This window comes from Clytia hemisphaerica, unplaced genomic scaffold (genome assembly GCF_902728285.1).
Source record: "Clytia hemisphaerica strain Z4C2 unplaced genomic scaffold, Clytia hemisphaerica genome assembly, whole genome shotgun sequence".
NCBI lineage: Eukaryota > Metazoa > Cnidaria > Hydrozoa > Leptothecata > Clytiidae > Clytia > Clytia hemisphaerica.
The window spans coordinates 569,577-596,916 of NW_027104248.1; the positions used below are offsets into that span (position 1 = coordinate 569,577).

The 27,340-nt window shown below is 35.0% G+C and overlaps 3 protein-coding genes across 9 annotated transcripts; all 3 read left to right on the forward strand.

Moving 5' to 3' along the window:
• On the forward strand, positions 1-11,577 carry LOC136816450 (MSL complex subunit 3-like). 2 transcript variants are annotated; one of them, XM_067072773.1, is made up of 11 exons: positions 1-133; positions 754-836; positions 1,659-1,748; positions 2,143-2,239; positions 7,348-7,452; positions 7,673-7,773; positions 8,820-9,409; positions 9,725-9,891; positions 10,257-10,413; positions 10,943-11,027; positions 11,401-11,577. In XM_067072773.1, the coding sequence occupies exons 1-11, from the start codon at positions 26-28 to the stop codon at positions 11,459-11,461; spliced, it is 1,644 nt and encodes a 547-aa protein (XP_066928874.1). In that variant the 5' UTR covers positions 1-25; the 3' UTR covers positions 11,462-11,577. The 2 variants fall into 2 exon arrangements, with proteins under 2 accessions (XP_066928874.1, XP_066928875.1); XM_067072774.1 differs by having other exon boundaries at positions 2,143-2,233.
• A 477-nt stretch (positions 11,578-12,054) lies between these two features.
• On the forward strand, positions 12,055-25,762 carry LOC136816451 (transcription factor EC-like). 5 transcript variants are annotated; one of them, XM_067072778.1, is made up of 11 exons: positions 12,271-12,564; positions 17,596-17,635; positions 19,031-19,424; positions 20,520-20,768; positions 21,628-21,656; positions 22,051-22,078; positions 22,525-22,584; positions 23,336-23,441; positions 23,818-23,890; positions 24,084-24,231; positions 24,359-25,762. In XM_067072778.1, the coding sequence occupies exons 2-11, from the start codon at positions 17,619-17,621 to the stop codon at positions 24,674-24,676; spliced, it is 1,422 nt and encodes a 473-aa protein (XP_066928879.1). In that variant the 5' UTR covers positions 12,271-12,564; positions 17,596-17,618; the 3' UTR covers positions 24,677-25,762. The 5 variants fall into 5 exon arrangements, with proteins under 5 accessions (XP_066928877.1, XP_066928876.1, XP_066928879.1 ...); XM_067072776.1 differs by lacking the exons at positions 12,271-12,564; positions 17,596-17,635 and adding an exon at positions 12,055-12,162; XM_067072775.1 differs by lacking the exon at positions 17,596-17,635 and having other exon boundaries at positions 12,251-12,564.
• Positions 25,763-26,012: 250 nt separating this feature from the next.
• On the forward strand, positions 26,013-27,340 carry LOC136816473 (beta-2 adrenergic receptor-like). Of its 2 annotated transcripts, none has more exons than XM_067072808.1 (2): positions 26,013-26,046; positions 26,143-27,340. In XM_067072808.1, exon 2 carries the CDS (start codon positions 26,175-26,177, stop codon positions 27,198-27,200), a length of 1,026 nt encoding a protein of 341 aa, XP_066928909.1. In that variant the 5' UTR covers positions 26,013-26,046; positions 26,143-26,174; the 3' UTR covers positions 27,201-27,340. The 2 variants fall into 2 exon arrangements, with proteins under 2 accessions (XP_066928909.1, XP_066928910.1); XM_067072809.1 differs by having other exon boundaries at positions 26,024-26,046; positions 26,128-27,340.

Here is a 27,340-nt window from a genome sequence, read left to right on the forward strand (position 1 = left end):
TCTAGAGGCAAAACAAACAGTATAAATGGATGACAAAAGGTCAATGAAAGAAAAAGGGAAATTTACTATTGATGAGTTGGTGCTATGCTATGAACCAGACCCGATGAAAGCCAAGGTGCTTTATGATGCAAAGGTAGGAGCAAACTATTTGAATTTATCTTACTTTTATTTAAAATATAGCTTACACCCAAGAACCTTAATGGAGGACTAGCCAAGGTTCTAAGCTACTAGTATGATTTAAAAAGATGTACACTATTAGCTTGTTGCAAAAAGACTCAATAAAAACTTTTGCCAAAGACTTTTCTTGTATTCCCAGGCAAGGCAATGAAAACATTTTGTTATTAAAGGAAAAAAATAATAACATCTACCTTATTCCAAGAGCAATTGAAAAATTATAAGCTTTTTGTTTTTGTTTGGAACGCATTATTTTATCAAAACAATCAGAAACCATAAATCTGTTTGGGTGCAATAAAACAAGCAGCAAGTAGATTTTCTTTGCAATCAGATGTTTGAAACTTTTTTTTAATGGAGGTTAAACATCACGCCTGACACTCTGGATATAGAGGACTTTATTCTTAAAAAGAGCGCTCAAAATACTTCTACATATTCTACGCCTTTTGATTACATACTTTGTGCAAAAATAAGAAGCACACAAATATTAATGGGACTAAGAGGACTAAGGTATATGATTTTAGTTTATTTTAAAAAATAATTTCCATTTTCAACTTTAATAATTTTTCTGTGTCTTTGTAGGTATTGGATATCGATTTGACAAAAGATGATAAAGGGAAAAAAGTCAACGAGTATTACATTCATTTCCAAGGATGGAATAAAAGGTAAGCTTGTTTAAAAAAATTAATCATTTTACTCTCACTACTTGTAACTGTGCAAAACATGCAAATCAGATAAATAAGTTTAAATATCAGTGACAAACCATGTACTCTAGGGGCTGAGTTAGGTCCCGTATGCGCATCGGCGTATAGTCATTTTTTCTTTTGATCATGAAAGTATAGTCCTTGAAGAGTCAGAAAACGTGTGTGGCGTTATTTGGATCAGGCACAAATTTCCATAATGGCGGATTTTAGATTTTCAACCCTTTTTAGCCCTCTTGCTTGAAAAAAATTTTCTTTTGACTTTAAACATAGACATATTATATACCAATCGATCACAAATTTTATGCTGATTAAGAAAAAGGTCAGAATCATGGTCTGAAAATTTCGTTATCTGGAGATATGAAGCACTTTCGATTTCGATTTTTTGAAATGACTACTTTTGGTTCCAGATTTGCGTGGCTGTAACATTTGATTGGCTTACTTAGTTTACTTGAAATTTTCGGAGGGTCTTGCCTACCGTTCAAATAATAAAATTCAGGAAAAGTTTTTAGTCTACATGAATTTCGAAATCCATAATGGCGGATTCAAAATTTTCTTTCGTCACATGGGCTCTTAGGCTCTGCTAGCCTAAGAAAAATATTTTTGAGCTTAAAACCCTGCATATTATATACCAATCGATCAGAAATTTTATGCTGATTAAGAAAAAGGTCAGAACCATGGTCTGAAAATTTCGTTATCAAGTTTAGAAAAGTTCTAAGTTTTGAAAACGAAAGTACTTCATAGCTCGAGAAAATAAAGAAATAAAGCTTTTGCTTCTATTTTCAGTTGGGATCGATGGATTCTTGAAGACAAAATATTGAAAGATAATGAAGCAGGTCGAGGGATGCAAAGCAAACTCTTGAAAGAAGCAATCAAGTATACATTTTAACTATTTACTTGAAACTTGACTTTGAATTAATTTAAGCATCCCAATATGTAAATTGTCTACTTAAAGACTAATATTACGCAGAGGGTTGCTTTATATTTAGAAAATAAAAAAAAAGTTACTTTCATCTGGACTTTGGTGTTCTGACAGGCTCGCTTTGTTTTTTTTGGGGGGAATTCCCTGAGATTTTCTCATTAGTTTTTTCTGTCGTTTTGTTTATTTTGAATTTAATATTTTCTGTTGATCAGCCAGGTAGGTCCATAAAAGTTTTCCGTTAATTAAATTCCAGCCTAAAGAGGCAATAAATTGTGAGTTAATTTCTGTTTTCTTCAAAGTGGGAATTATTTTTATTGAATAAGAATTTTCATTTCTTTCTGTTCATAGACCAAAGAAGAGGAAGAGAAAAATTACCAAGGGTGAAAACTCCAACGGCCCTTCTGAAGAGAAAGAAGAATCTGACAAACAGACTCCTGAGGTCGAGGTTAGTGGGGTGTACATAATTTTCAACGTATTGAGGCTTCAAGATTTGGAAGGGTTAAACTCTGGGATGAATTAGTTTTTGTAAGCCAGAACTATCTAAAAATGACTGGAACAACCAATGATAATGGGGGGAGGGGTTTTTCATGGTTTCAGCCTTGAATTTTGGGCAAAATTTTAAGGGGAAAATTCTTGAAATTTTCAGAAATGAGGGGGGATTCATGTTTAAGGGGACCAAAGAAAAAGTAATTTTGAATTTAAGGGGGGAGTAATTCATGTGAATCCAAATCTCTTTTCATACTCTTGCAAAGTTTTTTTTCTTCTTAAATATACCTAATATACCGTTTAAGATAGTAAACTAAGAGTGAAAATTCGAAAATTTTCTCTGTCGCCCAATAATGTTGGGTGATTTTTTGGCCCCTGTAATGACACACTCTGTAATAAATGCCACAGTTGCAATACCTGCTGCACTTTGTAATACCAAAAGCTGACACACTTTGTAATAAAATGTAAATTTAAATGCCATGAAAAGGGGTTCGTAAAAAGCCCTGTAAATTGCTTCACTATACATTTAAAACAGAGAAATTTTGAGATTTAGATCCAAAATTTCCTAAAATAAATAAAATAAACTGGGTTCAGTTCTAAACACTTAAAATTGAAAATTAATGAATGTCCTAATCATGGGTCGCTTAATATTTATCATTAAAACCAGGGTTATGACTATGAGAAACCATAACCCTGCTTTTGGTAATCTCCCTGATACAAACAAATGAAAAACTTTACATGGCTGAAAAAATAATCAATTGACTTTTTTAACCAACGAAATTTTTAAATATTGTATAAATCAGCTATGAAAAGAAGATTAGACATGGAATGTTTTAACTTTCATAGTAAAAAGGAAAATTAAAAACCCATTGCCCCAAAAAGAGATTCAAATGTCTCATCTTACTGATTTTCCAGGTATGTCAGACAACTTCACATACATGTATATAACTAAAACCTTTGCATTCTGTTATATTTCTTGTCTTAACGGTTTTGAAATCTTAGAAAAATCTCTAAGTTTTGTTTTGAATGGAAATTTCCCTCCATTATAAAGTGCGTCAGCTTTTTGTAATACAAAGCGTGTTGGTTTTTAGTTCTTTCTATCTGATTCGCATGCCAGGGGTCATGTCTGTAATAAATTCCATGTGTATTTTATTCAAAAAATTTAAGGGGCACTTTAGAATAGAAAAAGAAGATTTAAGGGGGGATTAGGAAATAAGGGCACAGTAAAAAATTAATTCCAAATTGAGTGGGGAGAAATGGGGTAGTTTACTGTTTAAGGGGAGACGGGAAAACATGGATGAAACCATGTTTTATTTAAGTTCTTGAGCTGTTCTTGCTTCCCTACTGATATAAAGCAACAATAAAATGTGAGAAAACCTAATCTGGAGGAAATATCCCGGGAAAGTCTTTTCTGATTTTTTGGCTCAAAGATGCATATCAGCAATGTCTGAAATTTAATTTAGTCTGGTTTCTTGCATTCATTGTACACTTTAATGGGTTAAATTTTCGTGAAGATTAAATTTCGCAAATGTGGGTGTTATCCACGAAAGTCCCAATGAAAATTTGGAAATGCCTTATCCGCGAGACTACAAGTGTGCGTTTTGAGAGGTTACACATGAAGTCAAAATATATAATTGAAACGATATTAATACAATATAAATATAGAAAAAAAATATCATGCCATGACATGAGATGATTTGCAAAACAAAAAGATGATAGACCAAGATCCGAAGTTCTTTATAACAGCTGCCCAAAAGCTGCAATTTGGGATTTGAAATTGAGGCGAGGAATAAAAGGTCTATCATGCATTTTAGAGTTCTCCGTTATAAATGATGTCTGCAATTAGGACGAACTATGGCTGGGGCATTCCCACACATAGCACCATTTCTGACAAGACAGACAATTGAAAATAAGAGATTTGAATTCAATATTTTGAATTCAATTTCATACCATGATTTGTTTTTTGACGTCAAAAATCGGTTTAAGAGCAGAGAGATTGTTTTCAAGTTGACGACGATACGTAACAGTCAGTGTCAGTTTCTGAAATGCCAATTTTGGAGTGGCTATTTAGAATGGTTGGAGAGAAGAGCTGCAAGACTCTATTGAGAATATCATTACAGCTGAAGAATGGCCAAATTTTCGAAATGAGATCTTCATACTCGCATTCCTGGTCTGATTTGGATGCATCTTGACTTTGAGGAATTCGTCCGTGAATTCAATCTACTTAAGATCGGATAATATCTCATGTACAGGAAGAACTTGTCGTGAAATGTTTAGTTTTGATACCGATGAGATCTATTCTGCGCTGATCAAAGTCCATAATTCTTTCAAGCTCACATTGCATATGGTTTTTGTGGTCTATCAATATTAAATACCATTGAAATTTTTCCGATTTTGCTGAAAATTGGACTCAGTAATAACTTTATCTTGGGTGCATCGGATGTCAATTTAGTCATTAATAGTTGCATTGAGATCTACAATAAACTACAGTCTTGCACACAAACCTTCACTTAAAGTCTGCAAATAAAGTAACAGTCTCCGTTTCCCTATACCAAAAGGTCAGGAAAGAAGTGAGTGGATAACTGAAGGGGAAGGGGGTGGGAAATGAAGGGTATGGGGGTAATGACCAGACTCGGAAGGAAACTATGAGATTTTGTCTGGTCAATCTTCTAGAAAGAGGTAATCAATTACATGAATGTCGTTTTGTTTGACCGCATTTTTTGTTTCTCTGATGACTATTAATCTACAACAAAACACTGCTTCTTTACTAAAACATTGTGAACGACAGTTTGATAATTCACTAGTTTTACATTGTATTTCTTAATTCAAGATACGAAACCATTTGTGAGTCAAACTCGAAAATGAGGATTATCCTAATTGTATACTTTGGTCAATTTTTAGCGATTTTAGTAAGCATGCAGAACGTCTTTAGTCACCTTCTTGAGAAGTAGTGTGGGTGTCAGAACCCTTCACAAGATTTGTAACAGTGAATTTTCTATTAATAAGCCTTTCATGCTGCAACAAGGTTTTCTAGTTGACGTCACCATCACATTGTTAAAAAACTACTTCTCTTTGCACGCTTTGTTTAGAGGTTAAAGTCACCTTTGCTCAACTTCCACGACGGGAGAATTTTTTTTGTTAAAGTGACTAGCTATCCACAAAAAAACCTGTAAGCTAGCTGGCTAAGTTAACCTCTTTATCAATTATTGTTCTCGTTTATTTCAGAGACGCCTTGCGTGACCTTGATACTTGAGCGGGATAAATATAAGCCCTCTTTGTAACACGATACCTAAAATACCATCAATCATCATCATAAATACTTCAAATACATCCCTTTGACCCCGTCAATGTCATTTGAATTTTACCTAGAAGGACCACTATTTCGGCTATTTTTCCCGTATCTGTTCGAGTTGTTAGTTATTTATATACCGGGTGCGCCACAAAAAAGTTTCTCTCTTTGAAACTGATTTTCTCAAAATCTAAAAACGTTAAAAGAACCATTCCTATTTTATTGGAAAGAAAAAAGATAAACTTAAATTTTGATGGGTCATTTATTAAATTTGATTCATTAGATCAAAAGTTATGCTCAATTGAATAAAAAAGTTACTTTCGGAAAGTGCTCAAAAACGTTAAAAATCAGTAAGTACATCAGTATTTTCATTTCAGTCATTAAAAATGATAATTAGCTCTCTAAATGACCTTTTGTTATATAAAGGAAGGTTGAATTTCAATGAAAAGAAGAAAATTCGTCGAAAAAGGCCAACAAATCTGATGAAATTCATAAAAATACATCAAATATGGGTTTCGAGGTAGATCCAGCCTTACATAGACTTTATCCAGTCTAGAACCAAAAATCTGAGGAAAATTTCGGTAAAAATAAATTAAATTGATTTTGATGAAGATTTAAAACCCTTTCGACCCTTCAATTTCAAAATTCATGTGTTAAGTTACTCAAAAATGCTCTTAATCATGTAAAGGCTATTGCGATTGCCAAATTTAAACTAAAAATTTAATACGTCGATTTTTAACGTTTTCGAGCACTTTCTGAAAGTAACTTTTTTTTTCAATTGAGCATAACTTTTGATCTAATGAACCAAATTCTATAAATGACCCATCAAAATTTAAGTTTATCTTTCTTCTTTCCAATGAAAAAAGATTGGTTATCTTTAAATTTTCAGACTTTGAGAAAATTCACTTTTTGTGGCGCACCCGGTATTTTATACACACAGCATATGCATTAACACTTTTCTTGTAAGAAGAACCAATATTTTTGGAGATCAAGGAAATAATAATGTTTAAAAAAAAAAAATTTTTTTTTTGGTCGACATTTTCGAGGACCCTAGCCCTCGTTTTTGGGATTTGTCGGGTCAAACCAACATATCTTCAATCAGACTTACGCTCAAGGGCTGTTTGAGCCAGACTGGGGATGCAAATAACATTCTTCATTCCGTCCTCTCTGATTGAAAATTAGCCAACTCCTTTAGAGCTTTAGCTAACCGCCATCGAAATATCAGATAAGTCAAGCTTCTTTCATGTTAATTTAACTCGCAAGAAGAATCGATTTTTATAGGTACTTCAAAACATTGTTTTCTAACGGAATTAGATGGTAATATGAAAAGCGCCTCTGAGGGGGGAGTTGAAACCACATTTAGACCAATATTGATCAACGATCTCACTTTTTCCCATTTTGTTAACATGTAACCATAAAACCACCCAAATTTTCTGCTACCATTGCCATGTGAATAAAATGCATCACACGAAAATTTAACTTTTGTCATTTCTGACAGAGGCATATAGAAACCACTCACTGAGCGACCCTAATTTGTTTTGCTTTGGTTCTGAAATATGAAGCATTTTCAAGTACCATTTACCATTACATAATCTTATGTAATCTTTTATTTAAACGGGAGTAATAGCAATTAATAACAATTTTCCCTAAGAGACGCTATAGTATCCCCTTGCTAACCCACGGGCAAAATATGTTCCAGAAGTCTCACCCCAAATTTTTTTAGTGAATTCAGGAAAAGTGACAGCCACACTTTTTACCTACACGTTCATCGTTTTCAGGAAGAGATCAAGGTGATCCAGTTGCCACCTGTTTCATTGGATATTCCCAAAGTGTTGGCAAATAAGCTAGAAGATGATTGCTATAACATCAAACGCAAGAAAAAGGTATAAAAAAATTATCGGATCTCATTACCAAGGTAATGTGCCGGATGTATTTCTTTCGGTACTGATGGAATCCTACGAAGCATTTTGAAGTGTTTCTATACTTGATAGCTTTGGATATTTATTGCAAAAGAGTTATCCTGATATCTATACTAGTCCAAATTATCGACCCTTCAAAATGATCAATTTTATGTCGAACCTTATTTTTTCTTCTTTCTTCTAGCTCATCCACTTACCCCGGACTCCTTCAGTGGCTACCATTTTGTCCGATTATTACGAACATTGTAAAAAGATCATCAAAAAACCTGAAGAAAAGGATACTAGGTAAAAACTATTTAAATCAAATTTCCCAGATTTTCCTGGTAATTTCTCGTGGATGAAAACGATCGTTCAATAAGTCCTGTTTGCGGTCGAATAACGACTACTAGCATAATTACAAGATTTACATAAATCAGAATATAGTCAGAATATATTTTAACCGGAAGGAAAAAGAATAATAGTTTCAAATCCCAAAAATGGCTAAGCCATTGAAAGATATAATAAGATAATTATAAGATAAAATGGAAAACTGAAAGATTCTAAATGAAGAAAGAAATATTTGAGGTTTTATCTTTTTTTGCAAATTCGAGCCTTGCGATTCTTAAATTATTAAGATTACTAATTCTTATAGAAACTGTATTTTAATGATTTGGTATGGTAGTTGTCTGTACACAAACCCAGTATCTACGGCTTATTTCAAAATTCATTGCCGTGGAGGGTCTGTTGTCATTGTCTTTTCTACGAAGCGATAAACGTGAGATACACTTTGGTACAGAGAAGTGTGGTAGTGACTCTACTCTAAAGGACATTTTGTTAAGCTTCTTACTTCATGGCGTTCGTAATCTAGACGCCATGTTCTAATTGCAATTCTTAGAAGGAGAAGTTTTCCGGAGTTGTATTGGACTTTGCTCTAAAAATAGTACTTTGCTTTTTTAAAATCATGCTGAACTGTGCTGAATCATACCAAAACTAAAAGTAATTAAATGTAATGAATCATAAGTTAGTTCCAAATCTCTTTTTTCATGATTGCTCTCTTTCGTCCGCAATTGCAAATTCTTGCAAAAATGTTGTCAGTTTTAAGCTTCCGCTTGAAGCTTCGTTTTAATGAGTTATCAAACCAATTAAGAGCTAAATGTAGACAAATCATCTTGTCACTGTGCCAGCTATAAGATTTAATTTTTAATAGCTATTCTATTTTGATTGCTTGATGTCTTTAACAATTAAAACAACCTTGATAGTTTTGAATTAAGTAATCACCCATTTAGGTGAGTGACGTCATTCCAGAGGAAAATAGATTTCTGCTGAACTCGTCTGATTTTTTCTTTCTTCAGTTTGACCATCGTTGAGGAACTGATCGACGGTCTAACCACCTATTTTAACTTCTACTTGAACACGCTGTTGTTGTATAACTTTGAACGCGAACAATATTTGAAGTTTTTTCCGCTTCAAAAGCCACCGCCTCATTTGATCGCCCTTCACACCGCAACACCGCCCGTAACCCCTTTGCTATCCCCGAAACTTTCATCAATTGTTGCCATGGAAAAAGCGACGACTTCAAAAGAATCATCTCGCTCTAACTCTCGCTCAAGTTCTTTCAGTGAAGATGCACCTCTATCATTGGTCGGTGAAAAAGTGGTCCCAAGGCCGCGCGGCCGCCCAAGTCGTCGAAAATCGAACATAGAACAGGACTCAGCCAAACGGAAACGCACAGACTCTGGTTCAAGTAAAACACCGCTTTCACCAATGTCTCCTGTAGACCCTCCCACCCCTCTACGTGAAAACTCGTCAGAACGACCAACGAAGAGAGAAACCAGGTCATTGCGACAGAACAGTCTTTCACGCTCTCAAGAGGTCAAAGAAGAAATGATAAAAACAGAGATTAAGATCGAACAAAAAGAATCGGCTGATGAGCAGGGTTCTGGTATAAATTCATTCATTAATTTGAAGGATCCAGATATCTAATTTCTGAGGTTGATATGTTTGCTTTTAAATTGCCAGAAGATTCTGTACGTATCAACCTCAGAAATTAGATATCTGGATCCTTCAAATCGTTATTAAAGTCCGTCTGATATCATTGGATGACGACACTGGTTAGATATTTATCATTAATTCCCTACGGCATTGAATTCATTGTTTTCAACCATGGAAAATAAATTTGATTTCTTTAACAGGATTTTTGTTTTGTTACTATACAATCCGATGGTGAAAATTGACAATGCTTTTCTCTTTTTATCAGGCTCCGCAAGTCGTCTGCGACGATCAACACGTGTACCTAAAATCATCAATACGCCACCTCCGCCACCGCCATCTGCACCAGCATTGAAACGAATCATTGACGATTCAATTACACCGTGGTCGCTTCCTCCTAAAAACAACGAAGTGGTCAAAGAAGAACCACAGCCAGTACGATTTTCATTTATTTTCCACCAGATTTTGTAGTTTCAAAGAGAGGGATTGTGCAATACAGTATAAGTAGATATTACAGCGCTTAAGTTTGAATTAAACAAACTTGACCCGTTGACCTTTCAACTTACTTACATGTTTTTTTTATAAGCAAGTGTCTGCCCCTATATCAGGCTCGCATTATGCTTACCATTCTCTTGTTCTCAAACAATAGAGCCATTGTTTAGGTACCCAAAACTGAGCCTGTATATGCTTATAAACGTTATGCTTATAAAAAAACATGTGTACAGATGTGTATGAAATAGCTATCAAGGCTGAATCGGACTATTCCCTTCTTATGAAAATCGTTTATTTACCTTATACAGGACCTGTTGAAGCCCTTAACCGTGCAAACAGACATGCCACACCCTCCTGTTCAACCACCATTTAAAGACCATTCTTTTATGATGTATCCCATCGGAACCGACAAAAAGACCACGCCCATGCAAGTTTACGGACCCGAACACTTTTTACGCTTGTTTGGTAAGAGTGTTCTTCTTAGATTTTAAGCTGATTACCACTGACATCTATTGTAGAGTAACTAATCAAAAATACTATGGTAATATCATTAAACAGGTCTAAGGGAAAGACCCTCTATTTTTTTAACAAGTCTTTGCGAAATAGATGGTGATGTTGTTTTAAGACCTTTTTAGGTCGTCTGTTTGACTTGATATTAAATTATATCGATTTTTAGTCTTAGTTTCTGGGCTCGTGATTCTCAGCCCAACGGTTCTTAGAATTGGAAAAATCAGGCCACAAAAATTCATCTAATGAATGAGATCAGCATTTTTTTCACAACAAAAATAACAACAACAAGTTTCAAGTTCCACTCCTTCTGTGCGAAATCACTCATTGTCTAATGAGGGGGAGTTGTTCTGTTTAAACACGGACTTTGTGAAGGGTATTTTGAAGATTTTTTTGGTCTCGTGTTTATGACCCTTGCCTGAGTAATGTAAAACGTTCCCTCCAGATTTTGGGCTAGGTTAAAACTTTCTCTTTCTTTAAATTTCAGTAAAACTACCTGTACTCCTCGCCTCTTCCAGCATCGAACAACCGAAGCTCTCTGTTATTTTGCGGAACGTCTCAAAGCTTCTAGAGTAAGTTTTACGTTTCATGTTCTCAGCGATTCAGAAATGAATAGTAGTATGCCATGACTTGGGTGGTTACCCATAGACGAATACACTTTTAATGGAAAGCAGCGGATTAAAGCAACATGAACCAGTTATTTCAATTCCTTCTTTTGTGAGATGACCTGTTGTTATAATTCAATGTTTATGATATTACTTTTCTCACACCGGATACTTAACCCTGCGTGAAATATTGCTTCGATCTATAATCCTTTATCACTAAGTTATACGACTTTTCGTCTTCGAGTTGTATTAGCTCTTGCATTGAGTAAAAGAAACATCGTGTTTTATTGTGAACATTTTATAGGGTATATTATTTGAACGATTGTGTTTTTATTTTCAGCTATTTATCAACTCGGTTGGACCTTTTTGACGAATCAGTTTATTCAGAATCTGTTTTATAGCATTGATTTTATTATGTAATAAGGGATATTGTACATATATGTTTCCACACGCTGTAAATATTGATTTTTATTACCAAAAGAAAAAAGTGATAAGCCACACTAATTTATGAATCGAATTCTGTGCTGCGTTTTATTTTAAAAAACATTAATACTCTCCTACAGTGGCTTTCGGGCAATCAAAACTCATTTTATACCCAAAGCTAGAATATTGACCGTTGTATGTCTGATGTGCTTAAAAAAGGAATTCCATTTAAAAGTTTTGAGTATCAAAAACAAATTTATTTCTGAATATATTTACCTCTCCTTTTGGATCGTACAAACAGAAGTAAAACTTTAGCATGCAGACAAACCTTGCATCAAATTACTTGCATAATTAGTGACTCATACCTTCAACGACTTTCGTTGCTAACCACTAATCGTTTTCTTAGTTACCCGGATACGGTTTCCTTATTTGGTCATCAGCGTTTACTAGCGAACTTTAGACGCGGACTTTCTCAAAGAGGTTTCGCAACTCTCTCACTTTTGCAGAGTTTCTAGACTCAGCATTACCAATATTTAAACATTGAAATATTTTTAGATAAATTTACTGTCAATAGAATCTCCAAAGGGATCGTTCAAAGACTTGCTTGAGGAAGAACGAAAAAAATCGAAAAGATGTTCATAGACTATTATGGAAACCGTCGCAATGTCGTAGAAACCAGGTAAGTCTTTTTTACGGGAAAATTTGTGATAGCGTTATGACGTAATGTTATATGTCCATAATGCATTTCGATAAACATTCTAAGAACCAAAAGGACGGACAATGCTTCGGAGCGTGGTTTGAAAAGTGGGAAGAAAAATACAACACTGAAAACGCTTAACTCTTGCAGCTAACTTTTGTTGTAGATCACTGGATGTTTAGGGATTTGTACATTTTTTTCTGGTTAATACATAGAACAGAATATTTTTGTCGCCACCATCTAATGCAGTCTAAAAATGTTATCAGAATCTGGGATTGATCTTGACTTTGACAATTCTGACAATTTTGACATTTTTGAAGAAGTAGAAAACGATCATCAGCAACAGGGATACGAAATTAAAGCCAAAAGTTTGACAAGATCTAGGTAAGGAATCTTCTTTCAACACAAATCAAACTAGCTAGAATGCCAGTCTTCCCATGCCATTTTGTGATTAAATGAAACCAGTTTGCAGAGTATGGCAGAAATCATTGAGATCTCGGGGGCAGAGTGTGTATCAGTTTCAAGGGCAGGGGCAAATTTTTGATAATTTTCTGGTGTCAGGGGCAAAATCACTGAAAGTTGGCCAATTTTGTTACTTTTTCTATCTGGTTTTTTAGCAGCCTTTCTGGGTGGGTACACAAAGTTTAAGGGCAGGATTTCAATCCTATAATTTTTCCTTGGGGGGCAGCCATGACATGCTCTGAAAACTGGAAATGAAATGTAGCTAAAACCAAGCCCCTAAATACAGTAAAAAGGATCTTCATTATGGCACACGCACCAAAGCAGAAACAGATACTATGTTTAAAACAACACTTTCTTTTGTAAAAGAGGCCCCCCCAGCAGACTCAAATTTCACGCATTCACGCAAAATTTTTTCGCAATTCACGCATTCACGCAAGTTTTTCTCGAAATTCACGCAAACCCAATTTTTTGGGAAATCGGGGAAATTTTCAGAAAAAATCGGAGAAAATGTCAAAAATAGAGGTCTTGCACATTTCGCTAAGTTACGTAATTTACGTAATTTCCGCCATTATGGAGTAAAACGTTCGATGTGCATAAAAAAGTATGACAAGGCTGTACTCGAGATATTATTCGACCGGATCTGGTCATGCACTTGAGAAAAACTTAGCTAAGTAGTGATTTTTTCCTGTAGACCTGACTATAAAACACCGTGTTTTTTGGTAGCGTCATAAGAAGCCCCCAAATAGAAAGCGTTACGTAATTTTTCAACTTTAATTACATGCCATCACGCAAAATATTTGATTCTTCTAACTTGTCACGATCGTTTGGAAAAGGTGAAGCTTCTGCAGTTAACGTATCGCGATAGTAAGTGAAAAGATATGCGCCGCAGGCAAATTTTTGTACATAAAATAGCTTAAACAAACTCGAGGATGACACCATGATGCTTTGCTCAGGGGTAAGGAGGCGCAACCATGATTTACGCAGAGAGGAAATTTTAGCATTTTTGTCACTCGCGTTTGGCTAAAAATGCTCTCTTTAAAACCATTGAAAAAGAATGTAGTCTAAATTCGTTAGAGGCAAGGTACGATTGCTTGATAGCTTAAAATAAGGTAAAAGAATGAACATTTGTTGCGAGCAAAGCGATCAAAAGAATTTAAAAAGAAAGGTTTTAATCAGGGCTCGCGAATTAATTTCCTAACGTGGAGGGGCCGAAAACACAGTGACTAAGGAGGCGCAACCATGTTTTGCGCCGACAGGAGAAAATTTCTATTTTAACCCTCTGATGTGCTTAAATACGACTCCATTTCAGACTAATTTTGCCAAGAAATCAGGTTAAACGAAAGTCTACATCATGGGTAAAAATTTCTTTGAAATAAGTTTCTTTTTATTTGCAAAAACGTGGTGAAGTCATGGCCGCCTCCTGCCCCCAGTGGCTCTAGCCCTGGCTGGCCCTGGCCCTGGATCACTCATCATGCATAACCATGGTTTTATCTTAAACAAACACTTTCAAGGGGGCAAATTAGAGTTATTTAAGATTCGAGGGCCAATACATGTTTGGCCGGAGCAAAAAAAGGTGTCTAGATTGCTAGAAAGCGCATCTAAATCATGAATCGTTATATAAGATAGAGAATTTGAAAGTTACTGATTTTTTTGTGCACCTTCACCTGGCATCCCTTGAATTACGGGATAGGTGCGCACCTTGGGGTTTTCTACAAACTGTGAAAAGGAAAAATTCACGCGTTCACGCAAAAAACAGGGCAGATTCACGCATTCACGCAATAGAAATATGGATTTTCACGTTCACGCAAGTTTTTTCAATTCACGCATTCACGCAATTTTTTTTCGATTTTCACGCATTCACGCAACCAAAAAAGCCCATTCACGCAACCAAAAAAGCCCATTCACGCATTCACGCAAACCGCTGGGGGGCCCCGTAAAAGGATACTTTTTTACTGGGTAAAATTTGATTGTGTTCGATTGCATTCAAATTACGTTAGATTGAGATTCAATTATCACAATAATATTTGATAAGATTGATATTACAATAAATTAGCCCACTCCTCTTAGAGCTTTAGCGTGGACAGATGCCAATACGTCATTGGAAAATCACGTAGAGCTAAGCACGGAAGTATATTATGAGGCGAGAGGGATAGTTGTTTTGCCGAACGCACCGGTGGTCTTTTGAATAACTAATTACTTCACAGCAGTTACGTAGGTTTACCTAAATACAAGATGATTTATCATGTTTTTATTGGCTGTGGGAAATAAGTAATGCATGTGTAGTCATAAGTAATGTATGTGTAGTAATAAGTTATTCAAAAGACTGTCGTCTTCACTAAAACATCTATTAATGTGAGCGAATGCAAACCATATTTTAGAAAGGCAGGGTTGCGTCCAAATTTTAGTATGTTTAATCTATTCATGATATTACACCACCCTGAAAATCTTTTGCCAAAAGAAGATAGCTATCAAAAGTTAGAAGCTGAAAAAGTTTGTTTACCTCCCAAACAATTTTATACACAACGGTGGAGCGCACATTTTCTCAGGACATTTCTGAGAAGTTTGAATTACGCGAAAGGTGTATTGATTGACACCGTCTGATAAAATGATACTATCTTTCCCAAAACGATACTATCTTTGTTATAATCTGGAGATCCATACTCCTAAGAACCAAAACTTACACCGCCTAAGCAATAATCCCATCAGAAGCTACTCAGTGAGGGTTTGGTATTTATGACCCAGTTTGAATTTGTTTATATTTGGTTTGAATTTCTTGCCAAAAAAGCTGTTGATAAGATAGCCAATCAGATTGCGCACTTCCAATATCATAACAATAATATTATGTGATTTCAACAATTGTTTAACAGTCAATAGAATTTTGTGCCAGGATCCTGTATCTTAATTAATACCCAACCTATATTGTCTCTATTCTGTTTTTACGTTAAGTCTGGTACACTAGTGGAATTTTTTTATGTAAACAGTGCAGTGTAGGCTGAATTTCTCAGCTATCTTTGCTAAAAGGATACTATCTTTTTGAAACCACACTATCTTTTTCATCTTTTTCAAAACTGCGGTCAATTGGGGTTACTTTCATTATTGAGGAAATGAAATAAAACAAAATGACTGACAGGCTAGCTTAAAGCTCTAGAACAGTATCCAGTAACATGAAAACCAGAATATTATTCTTCAATGGGAATCAAAACTATAAAGTGCACTCACAAACATCAATTTGTCAGATCTAACAAAATTAATGACAACACTTTCATCCTTTGGCAATCAAACAATGGACTTTTTGCCAAAAACCTTGTAAACATTCCAACAACTTCCATTGAAATGATCTGTTACAGCTAAGATCTACCATTTTGCGCAGTTTGAGGTTTAAGCTGAGTTGAAAAAAGCCACCCCTACAGAAAACCAGCAAAACCCTCACGGGTGAAAAATTTTTAATCTGTCAATCATTTTCTCAAGTGAAGAGTATGCTAAGCGATTCTAGCTTTACGATAGTGCCGCGGATCATCAGTGGATAGTATTCAACTATTATTATCCCTTTATTTTCATTTCTGGAAGTATGTGAATTATAGCAGTCACAAATACAACTTTTGTATTTCTCCTTTTTTTTGCAAAAAACCTCTATTTAACACAATTTAAAATTATTCAGGAAGAACAGAAGAAATATCCGAATTTTATCTCCCCCCCCCTTCCCCTCTGTCATTGTTGTGTTTCCCTGACACTGCCAAATGGGGCACAGGCAACAGGTTTTATAGAACCGTTCGGGAAGGTTCTTCCCATTTCAGAAGAATCTTCCCGATCCAGTTAGTGGCACAGACTCGTGTGTGATGCAGTAACAAAACAGGATTTTTGAAAAAAATAATTCTTCAAACTTTTATATTTCCAGGAAGGAAACGTTTTAGCATAAATGATTTTTCTAACTTTCATATTCAACTTTCTATTGCAAAATAATTAAAAAATAAAGATCAATTATCTTGTTATCTCAAAATTTGAAAATGAGTACTTTCGGGTGCGCTTTTATAAACTCTTGCTCTCAGCACAGCAAATCTATCAGCCTAAAATCTCAGTTTTTTTAAACAAAAGTTGATATTTTAAAAAGCAACTTTTTGAAATGTTTGAAGAGGTTCTTAGGCTTACTTTTCAAGGGGGGAACCAACCTATAATGATACAATATATCATCTTGATTGTTCTCCCTACTTTGTCACCAACCAATAGACAATGGCTTTTTTTCAATAGCATGTGCAGTGAATTTCCTGTCCTAGAATGGACAATTATCCTGGTATAGAACCCATGCCAACTGTATCAACTGCATTTCTTCCTTTCATCAAAGTAAAGCATTGGATATTTATGTTGCCACAAAGAATATCAAACCAACATTTGTATTCTGACAAAAAGCCCTACCCACTAAAGTTACTAAAAAGTGATATTGATCTGGAAATAAGAGCAATTCTACAATTTTCTATATAACTAAAACTCTGCCTCTTTGGCTAGACATTAGGGGCTAAATTTAATTGGATTGCTCCGTTGGTTTGAATGCACTGCTTTTTTAAACGTGTATATTGACCTAGAAATTTACTATTGACATTTAAATTATAAATCCTTATTTATGTGTCTCTCTTTTTACACATTTCACCACCTTACAAATATCGCCCATGCGTAGTGTTTATAGTAACTTAATGGACTCTCATCTTCATATCATAGAGTTTCCTTACATAAGAAACTTATCAAACCACTAAAAACTTTGTAATATTTTCAATTTCAATATTAAAAATGTTAAATTCTCTATTTAACCTGATTTAACTGGCCTTTTAAAATTCCCAAATTTACAAAGGGGTGGGGTGACTTTTAAAGTCATTTTGAGTGATGAAGGTGATAAAAAAATTTTATATCCATTTTACGAATTTGACATAAACACTAATCTTTATATTACATAATTTTTTTTAGATAAACTCATCCAAGTAAAGATAATGACTTGCCTATGGAAGTAAGACTTTTAAAATCCTAATTAAAGTAAATAACATTTCTAAAAATTCTAAACATTTAAGATATTCTAAAATTAGAAACTTATTACTTCTCGCAATAACTCTGTAAAATGTGTTTCCATTGTGGATGTGTAACAGTAATATTTTCATAATACAATATGTAATACAAAAATGACAAAACCTTAAAATAATCATCAACTAAACTCGTGTTTAACTCATAAAAATCTTTGCTTACGCTAAACAGAAACGTTACAAGTGCAATCCCACCATCCATCCAATTTACAGGCACAACTAAAACTGAAGTGTTTTCTCGCATTTAAACTGAACTTCTTTAAACCTCACATGTGATCAAGATAACCGAGTCACCTGATTCTTGTTCCTCAAATAAAATCTACTTTGTCTATTACAATAATATTTTTATCAAATACTGTGACCAGTGAAGATCTCTTTCATGAGTTTTTTATTATGCAAAATCTTTTAATTTTATTTTGCAAGTGTATTTTACAATGGCTGTCAGGACATACAATCTTCTAGCCTTATAATCAACTTCGCCTCTCTCACTTCATCATAGTAAAACAAAAATTTTAATGCGTTAACCTGTTAAACTCATTACTGCAACAAAAGATCCAATTGTATTACGAATTGGAAGTAGCCAATTAATTCAGTCGAAAAGAAAAGTGCTCTTAAATCAAAATGAATTTTCAATGTGAATTCCGAAATTAATTACTCTTACATATTCTTAAATCAAGAAAAGCAAAGGGATACAGCATTTAAACATTTTAATTGACTAGTATTTGGTTTGATTTTTAAATATTATTACTTGGCTACGATAATGAAATCCTTTTCCTTGTTGTGATTATTTGTTTGTATCAAATTAAAAATGAATTCATATTCGTGTATAACGTGGAGTCAATGGTAAAAATAATATTTCTATTTGATGTCAGAGTAAGACTTTTAAGCAGCTTGCTTAACTGATTTTATCAGATTAAAAACATGAAATATGTTTGATTATGCTTATAAATATTCCTTCTCTCTATTTTTACATTTTGATAAAAATAGTCGAAAACATTTGAAATTATACTTTTTTTGAGAGAGAAAGGATCTATATGCAATTTTTACATAAAAGAAAACATGTTAAATTACAGTTATACACTTCGACAAACATTCACTATGTACGTAAATATATTTATCCAGTAGTGAGGATATTTTTATTATTCAGCATTTTATCCAGGGTATGTTTTTAAATTTAGAAACACGTTAAAATCTGTGAATTTTGATCAATCCTAACTCCATAGAATGGGTATCTAGCATGGTGCTCGAAATCTATCTAGACATTTATTATCTTACAACTTGTAAACTTGGGATTTTTCGACTTTTCTTTTGGTTTTCTTCTGTAGTGAGAATCCGTCCTTTTTGATGGACCCAGATGTGAAGATCAAGCCAGATCCGGACGACCAAGCCATGAATATGCAAACCATGGAAATCATGAATCGCACCAACTTCAAACAAGCTCTTGAACGAGAGCGCATCATGGAAGTAGAGCGCAAGGAGCAAATGAAGGGTTCGCAACTTCCACAACAACAAACTTTCCTCATGAAGCAACAAAACACTGCACATTTACAACAAAACATCCAGCAGCAACAACAGCAACAACAACCACAACAGCAGCAACAAAGATTCTTTAACAACTCTAACCCTGTCAGCTTCCAAACACAAAGAACTGTCAACAATCAAAACAAAGGCATCAAGGCTAACATGCCAGCGATGAGTTTACCAAGCAGTGTTTTGAAGGTAAGATTTTCATCCCTTTCTCTTATAACAATATGGTTCACATGGTTTTCTTCCACTTCTTCAACAGATGATGATTATAATAAATTTTGTTCTGTGATCACAATACTGTGTTGTAAGCTGAACAACTTTCGGTCAAAGGCTGCAGCAGAGGGTCGAAAAGTTAAATTTGAACCTGCATCCACACAGAATACTTTCTTTTTCATTAAGGACATGCCTTTGTTCATTCGAGGATTTTTCTTTTAATCAATTGTTTTGGGTGCGTTCAATGCAATGACTTCCTGGATCAGGTCACGAAGAGGAAAAGCTTGTATCTTAATTCCATAATCTACCGACTTATACCTTTATTTCATGTGCTATGTAGTGTTTTACTATAAGAAATTGATAAAAGACTACCTTTAGTTTTATTGCATGGATGGAACCTTAGGCTTGCGTTTTTATATGTTCAGAAAAAGGTATTTCCAATGACCTGGTCAGACGTAATAAAAAAGCAGCTCTAAGAAAAGAGGAAAACTCTGTAGGGAATATCAAGGAAAATCAAAAAAACTAATTAAGTCCTTTTTTTCAAAAAGAGAGAGTAACTTTTGGCATACTATACTTTCAATGCGTGTCACTTGTTGAAGCATGCCTGGCTATCTTTGGATCAAATTTTTTCTACGTTTTGTTTGTCTTGTTTTTGTATAAAAGTTCACTTTTTTTACAAATATTTTTCGAGTCGTCTTGCTATATGAGACTTTGTACAGGTAGTCAGGTTTCAAGCTACCTCTGCACGAACATTTTGTATTGAATCGTTCACACAAGCCACAAAGCATAGTGTACAGTAGTTGATTGATCGGAGTTGGTTTGTATACACATCGGAAAACACAAATAAAGCACATAGAAAGAAAGAAGGATTCAAAATTAGCACGCCTGAACAAAGCCAAGCACCAAAACCGCATTGTTTTGATTGCAAACTTGTCGCGATCATACAATTGCTTCATTACGGTTTTTCGATGAAACCTACTATACTGCGTGTTAGTACTACCACAATATAATAAAAATTATTTTAAACGGATTGTGATCAGAAAGTTTTACTAAATGGTGCTTTTCATTGTGAAGGTTGAAACGAAGCTTCAGAACCCAACCAGCTATTACCTGAAGCAACAACAGAAGAGACAAGTTCGCGAATATTTAGAGCAGAACACCCAACTCAGCACCAACATGCCCGTCTCCGTACCCACCGCTCTTCAACAGAACTACAACTTCTCATCCGAGTTCTCCTCACCAAGCTTCATGAACAGTTTTGGTGGTAATCCAATGTCACCGAACAGCCCGGATGCCGCAAGTTCCGTCGCTAGCGGTGGAGAGGTAAGGGTTTTTGATTTTGTATGTGGTCTTATTTTTACGTTTTCTACCTAACTTATAATAAGCATCATAAGGCTTTTTCTAAAGAATCCTTTATCAATGTTATGTAGACAGCTTAAGTGCACTGCTACTTTTTATAACACTCACCACTTTTTTTGCCTATATCTTGAATTATCAAAAAGCACTTGTTGCATAAGAAGAATGTCTATGTTTGATAATTTAATCTTTTTAATTTCCCTTGAAAGCTTTTCCAACGAGAAACTGATACTCGTAGTTTTAATCATAATTGATTGGATTGTTAGTCGATGGAACTTGATGATCAATTTATCTTTTGATGTGGCCTGAATGATGTGATTTGTGTTTGGGTTTCCAAGTCGGTTATAACGTTAAAAATTGCGAACCTTGTTGAATGTTGCGGTTACATAAAACTTGAGTGTTTTTGGGTCGCCTTTAAAATGAAAGAAGCAGAGACCAATTGAGTTTCATATACCATGAAGAGAGAGGCATTGAAAGAAATAATTTCGTAATTTGAACAATATAAATGTAACCTGAGAAGACATTTTAAAACATTTTGTTCATGAACGAAGGAAAGGGGGGCCGGTTTGCGTTTCTTAATCTGACTTTCAAAACGTTTTAATGGTGAACACGCGTCTTTGAAAGATATTTAAAGGGAAGGTGTAACCAAGGTGGATCGAGATGGTTTTAATGTGCGCTGCTTCTGTACGTCATTAACTTTCCTTAGCGCCTCTCTTTTTTCTAATTAACGTCATCCTTTAAAAAATCAAGCTGGATTAGGGTATCCTTTCAGACCAACCTCTAGGTCACATTTCTAATTAACTTTTTGTTATTGTGTTTTTTTTAGTCCAATGATTTCTTCGAAGATCTATTTAGGTGAGTTTCAGTTACTTAAAAAATTTGAAATTTGTTTTATGACGGCTCTTTATAGTTTATATGCTTTTATATTATTTTTAATAGGCTTTTGGTTAGCATTGAGATTACTGATACGATAAACCAGTTGTTTTAATGAAAGAACTATCAGCAGTCAACTTCTTAGAAAATATTATGATGGACTTGTTCTCTCAACCAATTTTTGAGAGTTTCAGTAATGTGCAATTGTCATTACAGATTTTGAAATCTAACACTTTATGTTCTGTTCAATTTGAACATCTCAACCATGTCAAGCGATTATGTGTGTTCATGTTCGCACACCCCTCTCTATTTTCGTGTCATCGATTTACATACTGTATCAAATTGACTGATTGTCTTTATTCTCTTTTGTTTCTAGCGAAGACCTGAACATTTTTTCGGCAACGGTAAGCCATCTTTTTTCACGAATTTCAATTTTCAATTAATCTTATCGGAGTTTTTAATTTTTCTAAAAAAGCGATGTATTTGGGATTGTTTCTGAAGTATTACAATATGATTTCCTCGAGGAATTCCTAAGAGATTTCTATTGTAATACTCCCGAAACAATTTCACAAAACATCGCTTTTTTTAGAAAAATCAAGTTGAACTTCTTGCCTTAGACTGAAGATTATCTTGACTGAAGGTGATAAGGGAAAAAGTAATTTTGTGGTCGCTTTGAGTTGGTGCGGCCTCTTCCAATATCTTCCTTGATGAAGAGCAGTCTTTTTTTCTACTCTCCCATTCCGTGCAAATAAACGAGCTTCCTGTTTTCTCAACCACACACTTCTTTTTTTTTGTCGTGAAAAAAAAAATTTCTCGCAAATCATTTTTTTTCTGCTTTGTTTATTTTTAGCTGCCAACCAATAACAACTTGCTCGATACCTACGTGAATAATCCTACACAGAAAAATGAGGTGAGGGTCTCTAAGAGTTCTTAAAAAAGTATAAGTCGCATCGCTCATAACACACATCTTAGTTTTCACCCCATTAACGTTTATTGGAAGGTTCTTCAAGGGTGGCCCTAGTATATTTCAATTCATTCAGAACTTAGGATTTTCCCGTCTCTCCTGTTACACTTGAGTGTTGAAAGGCTGTGACCGATAATTGCGTGTAGAATTCAACTCGTGTCTAATTCTTTTCACGCTAACCTTTCTTGTTAAGCGTGGGTTGTCATATCATTTGTAAAACTCTTCATTTAGATATGATTAGTTAAAACTACCCGAAAGCTTGAAGCCCTTAGTTTTTTGGATTAATCCGAATGGTTGTGTAGGTTCGAGTCATCAGTGTCTCCCTATTGTTTTATTATGCTGATACAAGCAAAAAAATGTTTTTCTTTCCCTTTTTCTAACCAATCTTGCTCCACATAATGTGTCAATTCAATGTGAAAAAACTTGGAAATTAAAATTGATGAGTAAGCAAACGATATCACTCTTATTTAAAAACAAAACCTTTAAATTGTTTAAAACAATTTAATTGAATTCATCACTCCTAAACTACGCCCGACACATGTTTACGGAACAAATAAACGAGGTTTTATTTCTACATCCCTCTGATTACTAAGAAGTGTCTTTTGGAACATTCCATTCTCAAAAGTCTCAAACCACTCAAACTTGATTTAACATGTTCACCTTCTGAGAATTTTCTCTTTGTTGATTTTGTTTACAGGCGAATCAGATTTCGATTTCGTCCTCGTGTCCGGCAAACGTGAAGCAAGAAGAACCGGACACTTTTTTCAACAAAGAACGCCAAAAGAAAGATAATCATAATATGAGTGAGTTACCTCTCTGACCTTTTTTCGACGCATTGATATCTTTTTGTGTTTGATGATTCGTTGGCTAACAGAATCATTTCTCGAGTCCCCCTCCCCCCCAGCGGACCTTCAATTCACGCAATCACGCAAATTTTTTCCCCAAATTCACGCATTCACGCAATATTTTTTCGCAATTCACGCAATTTTTGTTCTACGCAAAAGCTTTCCAATTCACGCATTCACGTAATTTTTCTTTACTTTTCTCGCATTCACGCAAGTGAAAAAGCCCATTCACGCATTCACGCAAACCGCTGGGGGGCCCTTTCTCCCCAAGCTAAAGTAAAAGATATTTTCTTAATTTCAAAGTTTTCAAAACGTTCTTCTTACTTGTCTTCAGTTGAGCGTCGAAGGAGATACAACATCAATGATCGAATCAAGGAATTAGGAACATTGGTGCCCAAACTCGATAAGTAAGTTGATAACCTCTGTGAAAATTCTGGTATCTATATTGAAACCATCCAAATATTTCATGCCTTAGTGATCTTGACTTTTCAAAAGATGAATATCTTTGATCAGTACTCTTCTCCCATTGGTCAATCTGGCTTAATAGGAAATTTATTTTCACTCTCCAGGCAAATAGTTGTAAATTCTTCTTCTTTCCAGTGACATGAAACAAAACAAAGGTACCATCTTGAAATCATCTGTGGATTATATTCGCCGTTTGAAGAAAGATCGTGAACGATTGAGAAACGTAGAACATCGATCACAAAGTCTTGAAGATATGAACAAAAAATTGTTGCTGAGGGTACAGGTAAGGAGAAAAGCCAACCCTTCGCTTGTGTCGAAATGTGCAAATTTTTGTTGATACTAGGCGCAATTGAATCATCAATCGTATCAATCCTTTATCTCATACCACTTAATTGTTTTGGTTTTTTCAGGAATTGGAACTCATCCTTCGTGCTTCGAACATTACCACCACATTACCTGAGCCTGATCTCTCCTCGGCCGCTTCTCCTCAACTCACACAACTCCTGCTAAACAAACAACTCTCACAGCAACAAAACTCTGCACAACCAACGCCACAACAACAAGCGGCCGCTTTCTTACTTCACAAACAACAAATCTCGACGTCGCTACACGAACTTTTAAAAGCGCCACCAGGTACCAGTTCCGAAACTACCGCTATGAGTAGCAGCTCGGTGGATAGCCCGCGCCGGATGGAAGATGATGACGATTGTGTTATCATGGATGAGTGAGTGATTGGACGCAAGTTACTATGAAAGGACTTCGACTCGCAATCCAATCGCAATTATCTGTTAGATTTACAGTAACAATTGTTGAACCCAAAGCTCAAGTCTCTTAAATGGGCCTCTTTTGCTAGTAAGAGAAACGAAATTTCCAGGTGAAAAGAAACGTCATTCACAATGGGATTCTCGAAAAGAGTGTACATTACAGACCGGCTAAAACGAACTCTATATCTCCGTTCAATGGAGACAAGTGATTTTTGGGGCTATATTTTTGCATCTCATGTTTTTGCTATTCAATCAAATTAATCGATAAAAAAGACATTTTTTGTTATCGAGGACAAACCAGCCACGGCGGCTGCAGAAATGGGTCCTCGCATTTTCGTTAGTGTAATGTTTATGGAAAGAAGTAATTTTAATAGATGTTGATTTTCTGTTTTGCTAATTTTCAGCACTCTGGGATGCACTTAACGGTTGAAAATGTTTTTACGCACACATTATATACATTTCAAACCTTTTAATTTTCTGAGCTCTCCTTTGGGCGAGAATAAATTAATTTATTGTTCTACGGGCCCGACCGACCCTGTTTATTTAATATTCGAAAAAAAATGATTTAGAATTTGCAAAACTCAAGGTTGGTCTAAATACATAAGGTTGATGGTATTTGACAATTTTATTTTTACTATACCATCCGTCCGATATTTTTCTGGAGGTTTGCCCGTAGAACAAATTTGTCTTGCCTTATTTAAAAAAGAGAAGAAGAAGTGATCATCATATTAATCATTGTTGCATTCGAAACTGTGTAGAACTTCTTGACCGACCATGTAAATTTTTCCCTTCCCCTCCTATATTGAGAAAAGTTTTTTCAGGACTTTTTTTTCAAATTATATATGCATTATTTCTGGACAAAGATTTTAATACTGCTTTTATGACGTGAAAATGGAAAAATATTGGATTTTGCAATTATATAATTATCTTTCGTACATAATGATAAAAATTAAAATTAAAGTGTTTATTAGAATTTCTCCTTAAAAATTGTAAAATATTCAAATCTTTCAACGTGCTCTTTGTTTTAATGTAAATAGAAGATCAATTTTTAACCCGTTTTGTTGTTTTTCTTTTCTTCGTGGAAATGCTCTGTTTTGGGGAATTGACGCTTCGATGAATGAGGAATTTGATTTAGATAAAAACTCTAGTCTTTCGTAAGTAAAAACCAGGGGCCAATATTCAACATTTAAATCAAGCTTTGATTTTGTTTCATCAATAACTCATTGATGAATATTTTACGACGTTTGTTTTCCCTGACAACTCTGTGGAATTAAACAAATTTTTAAACATTTTTTCTAATTTTTCAGCTTCTTTTTTCAGAAGTCAACTTGAAGGTATGATAACTTTTAAGAATTTGTAAGTATTAATATATAGCAGTGGATTTTCGAAGGTTAATTGCTGGAATCAATTCATAGTTTCTTTCATTTTAGAACACCAACAGATAACTTAATTTGAGTGAATTATGAATCTTTCCACCACCATCACAACCATGGCGTCACTCTCCACAACCACCACTATGGCGCCACTCTCCACCACATTGGATCCGCTCATCCACAACATGTCGTGTGAAGTACCGCATGATGATCAATCGAAAGTATACACTTATCATCTCTCTGCATCTTTCGTCGCTTCATCAACTTTCATTGCTATCCTGAATTTCGTGATGGCCATCCCTTGCGCTTTCACAAACCTTCTCGTCATCTTTGCTATCATCAAAAACGAACATCTTCAGATCACCCCGTACAAACTCCTCTTTAGTATTTGTCTGGCAGACCTCATCACCGGAGCTGTCGCGCAACCCATATTTGGAACGCACATTCTCCAGATCAGTGCAGCTGATCATCAATGCCCATTATCCAATTTCATGATTTACATCGTCCCTGTTCTCATTCTCGTTACCATGGTAACTCATGCAGTCTCTGCGTTGGAAAGATATTGCAGCATCCACTACGTGAAGAATTACGAGAAGATTTTCAGTTCGAGATTTGTTGCAGGGATTTTGCTACTGGTGTGGAGTATCTCATCCATATGTTTCGTAGTTCCTTTCATCAGTGGCAAAACCATTGTCGGCGGTCGCATCGTCATAGCTCTGATCCTCGTCTCACTTGCCATTTGCTCTTACTGTTACATCTCCATGTATCAAGACTTCAAGCAGCAGTTCGTGCGAACGACCGCCAAGATCCAGGGAGCGTATATTATCAGGGAGGAGCATCCGGTCGAGCGCACTGCAGACGAACAACAAAAATTTCAAAAGAACATCAAAATTGCATCTTTCTTCAACAAGTTGTATCTTTGCATGTTTGTCATCTACCTGCTGACCATCGTCAAAAATATTCTAGTCGCTTATGACGTCACCGTGGATAACGCTACATACACACTAAGCTTTGTTTTTGATACGATTTTGTTTTCGAATGCTTTCATCAATCCATTTCTGATCTTTAAATTCAATGATGAAATTTATGCATGTGTCAAAGACATCTTTTCGTAACGAATTTTTATAATATACAAGATAGATTTTCATATGGAATATTTATTGTCTATATCTAAAAGTGGCAAAAATTGAAATGACGAGAATGCATAGATCTTCAATGCTTAGAATTCTCTAGCACGATGTCAAAACTTTTTTCT

What these genes read in the sequence shown, in the direction of transcription:
- LOC136816450 (XM_067072773.1), top strand. Translation starts at nt 26, where the DNA reads ATGGATGACAAAAGGTCAATGAAAGAAAAAGGGAAATTTACTATTGAT. An exon ending in AGGTGCTTTATGATGCAAAG is followed by an intron (nt 134 to 753) that starts GTAGGAGCAAAC and finishes GTGTCTTTGTAG; the next exon opens with GTATTGGATATCGATTTGAC. An exon ending in TCAAAGAAGAACCACAGCCA is followed by an intron (nt 9,892 to 10,256) that starts GTACGATTTTCA and finishes TACCTTATACAG; the next exon opens with GACCTGTTGAAGCCCTTAAC.
- LOC136816451 (XM_067072775.1), top strand. Translation starts at nt 12,437, where the DNA reads ATGTTATCAGAATCTGGGATTGATCTTGACTTTGACAATTCTGACAAT. An exon ending in AAAAGTTTGACAAGATCTAG is followed by an intron (nt 12,565 to 19,030) that starts GTAAGGAATCTT and finishes TTTCTTCTGTAG; the next exon opens with TGAGAATCCGTCCTTTTTGA. An exon ending in GAAAGATAATCATAATATGA is followed by an intron (nt 23,442 to 23,817) that starts GTGAGTTACCTC and finishes ACTTGTCTTCAG; the next exon opens with TTGAGCGTCGAAGGAGATAC.
- LOC136816473 (XM_067072808.1), top strand. Translation starts at nt 26,175, where the DNA reads ATGAATCTTTCCACCACCATCACAACCATGGCGTCACTCTCCACAACC.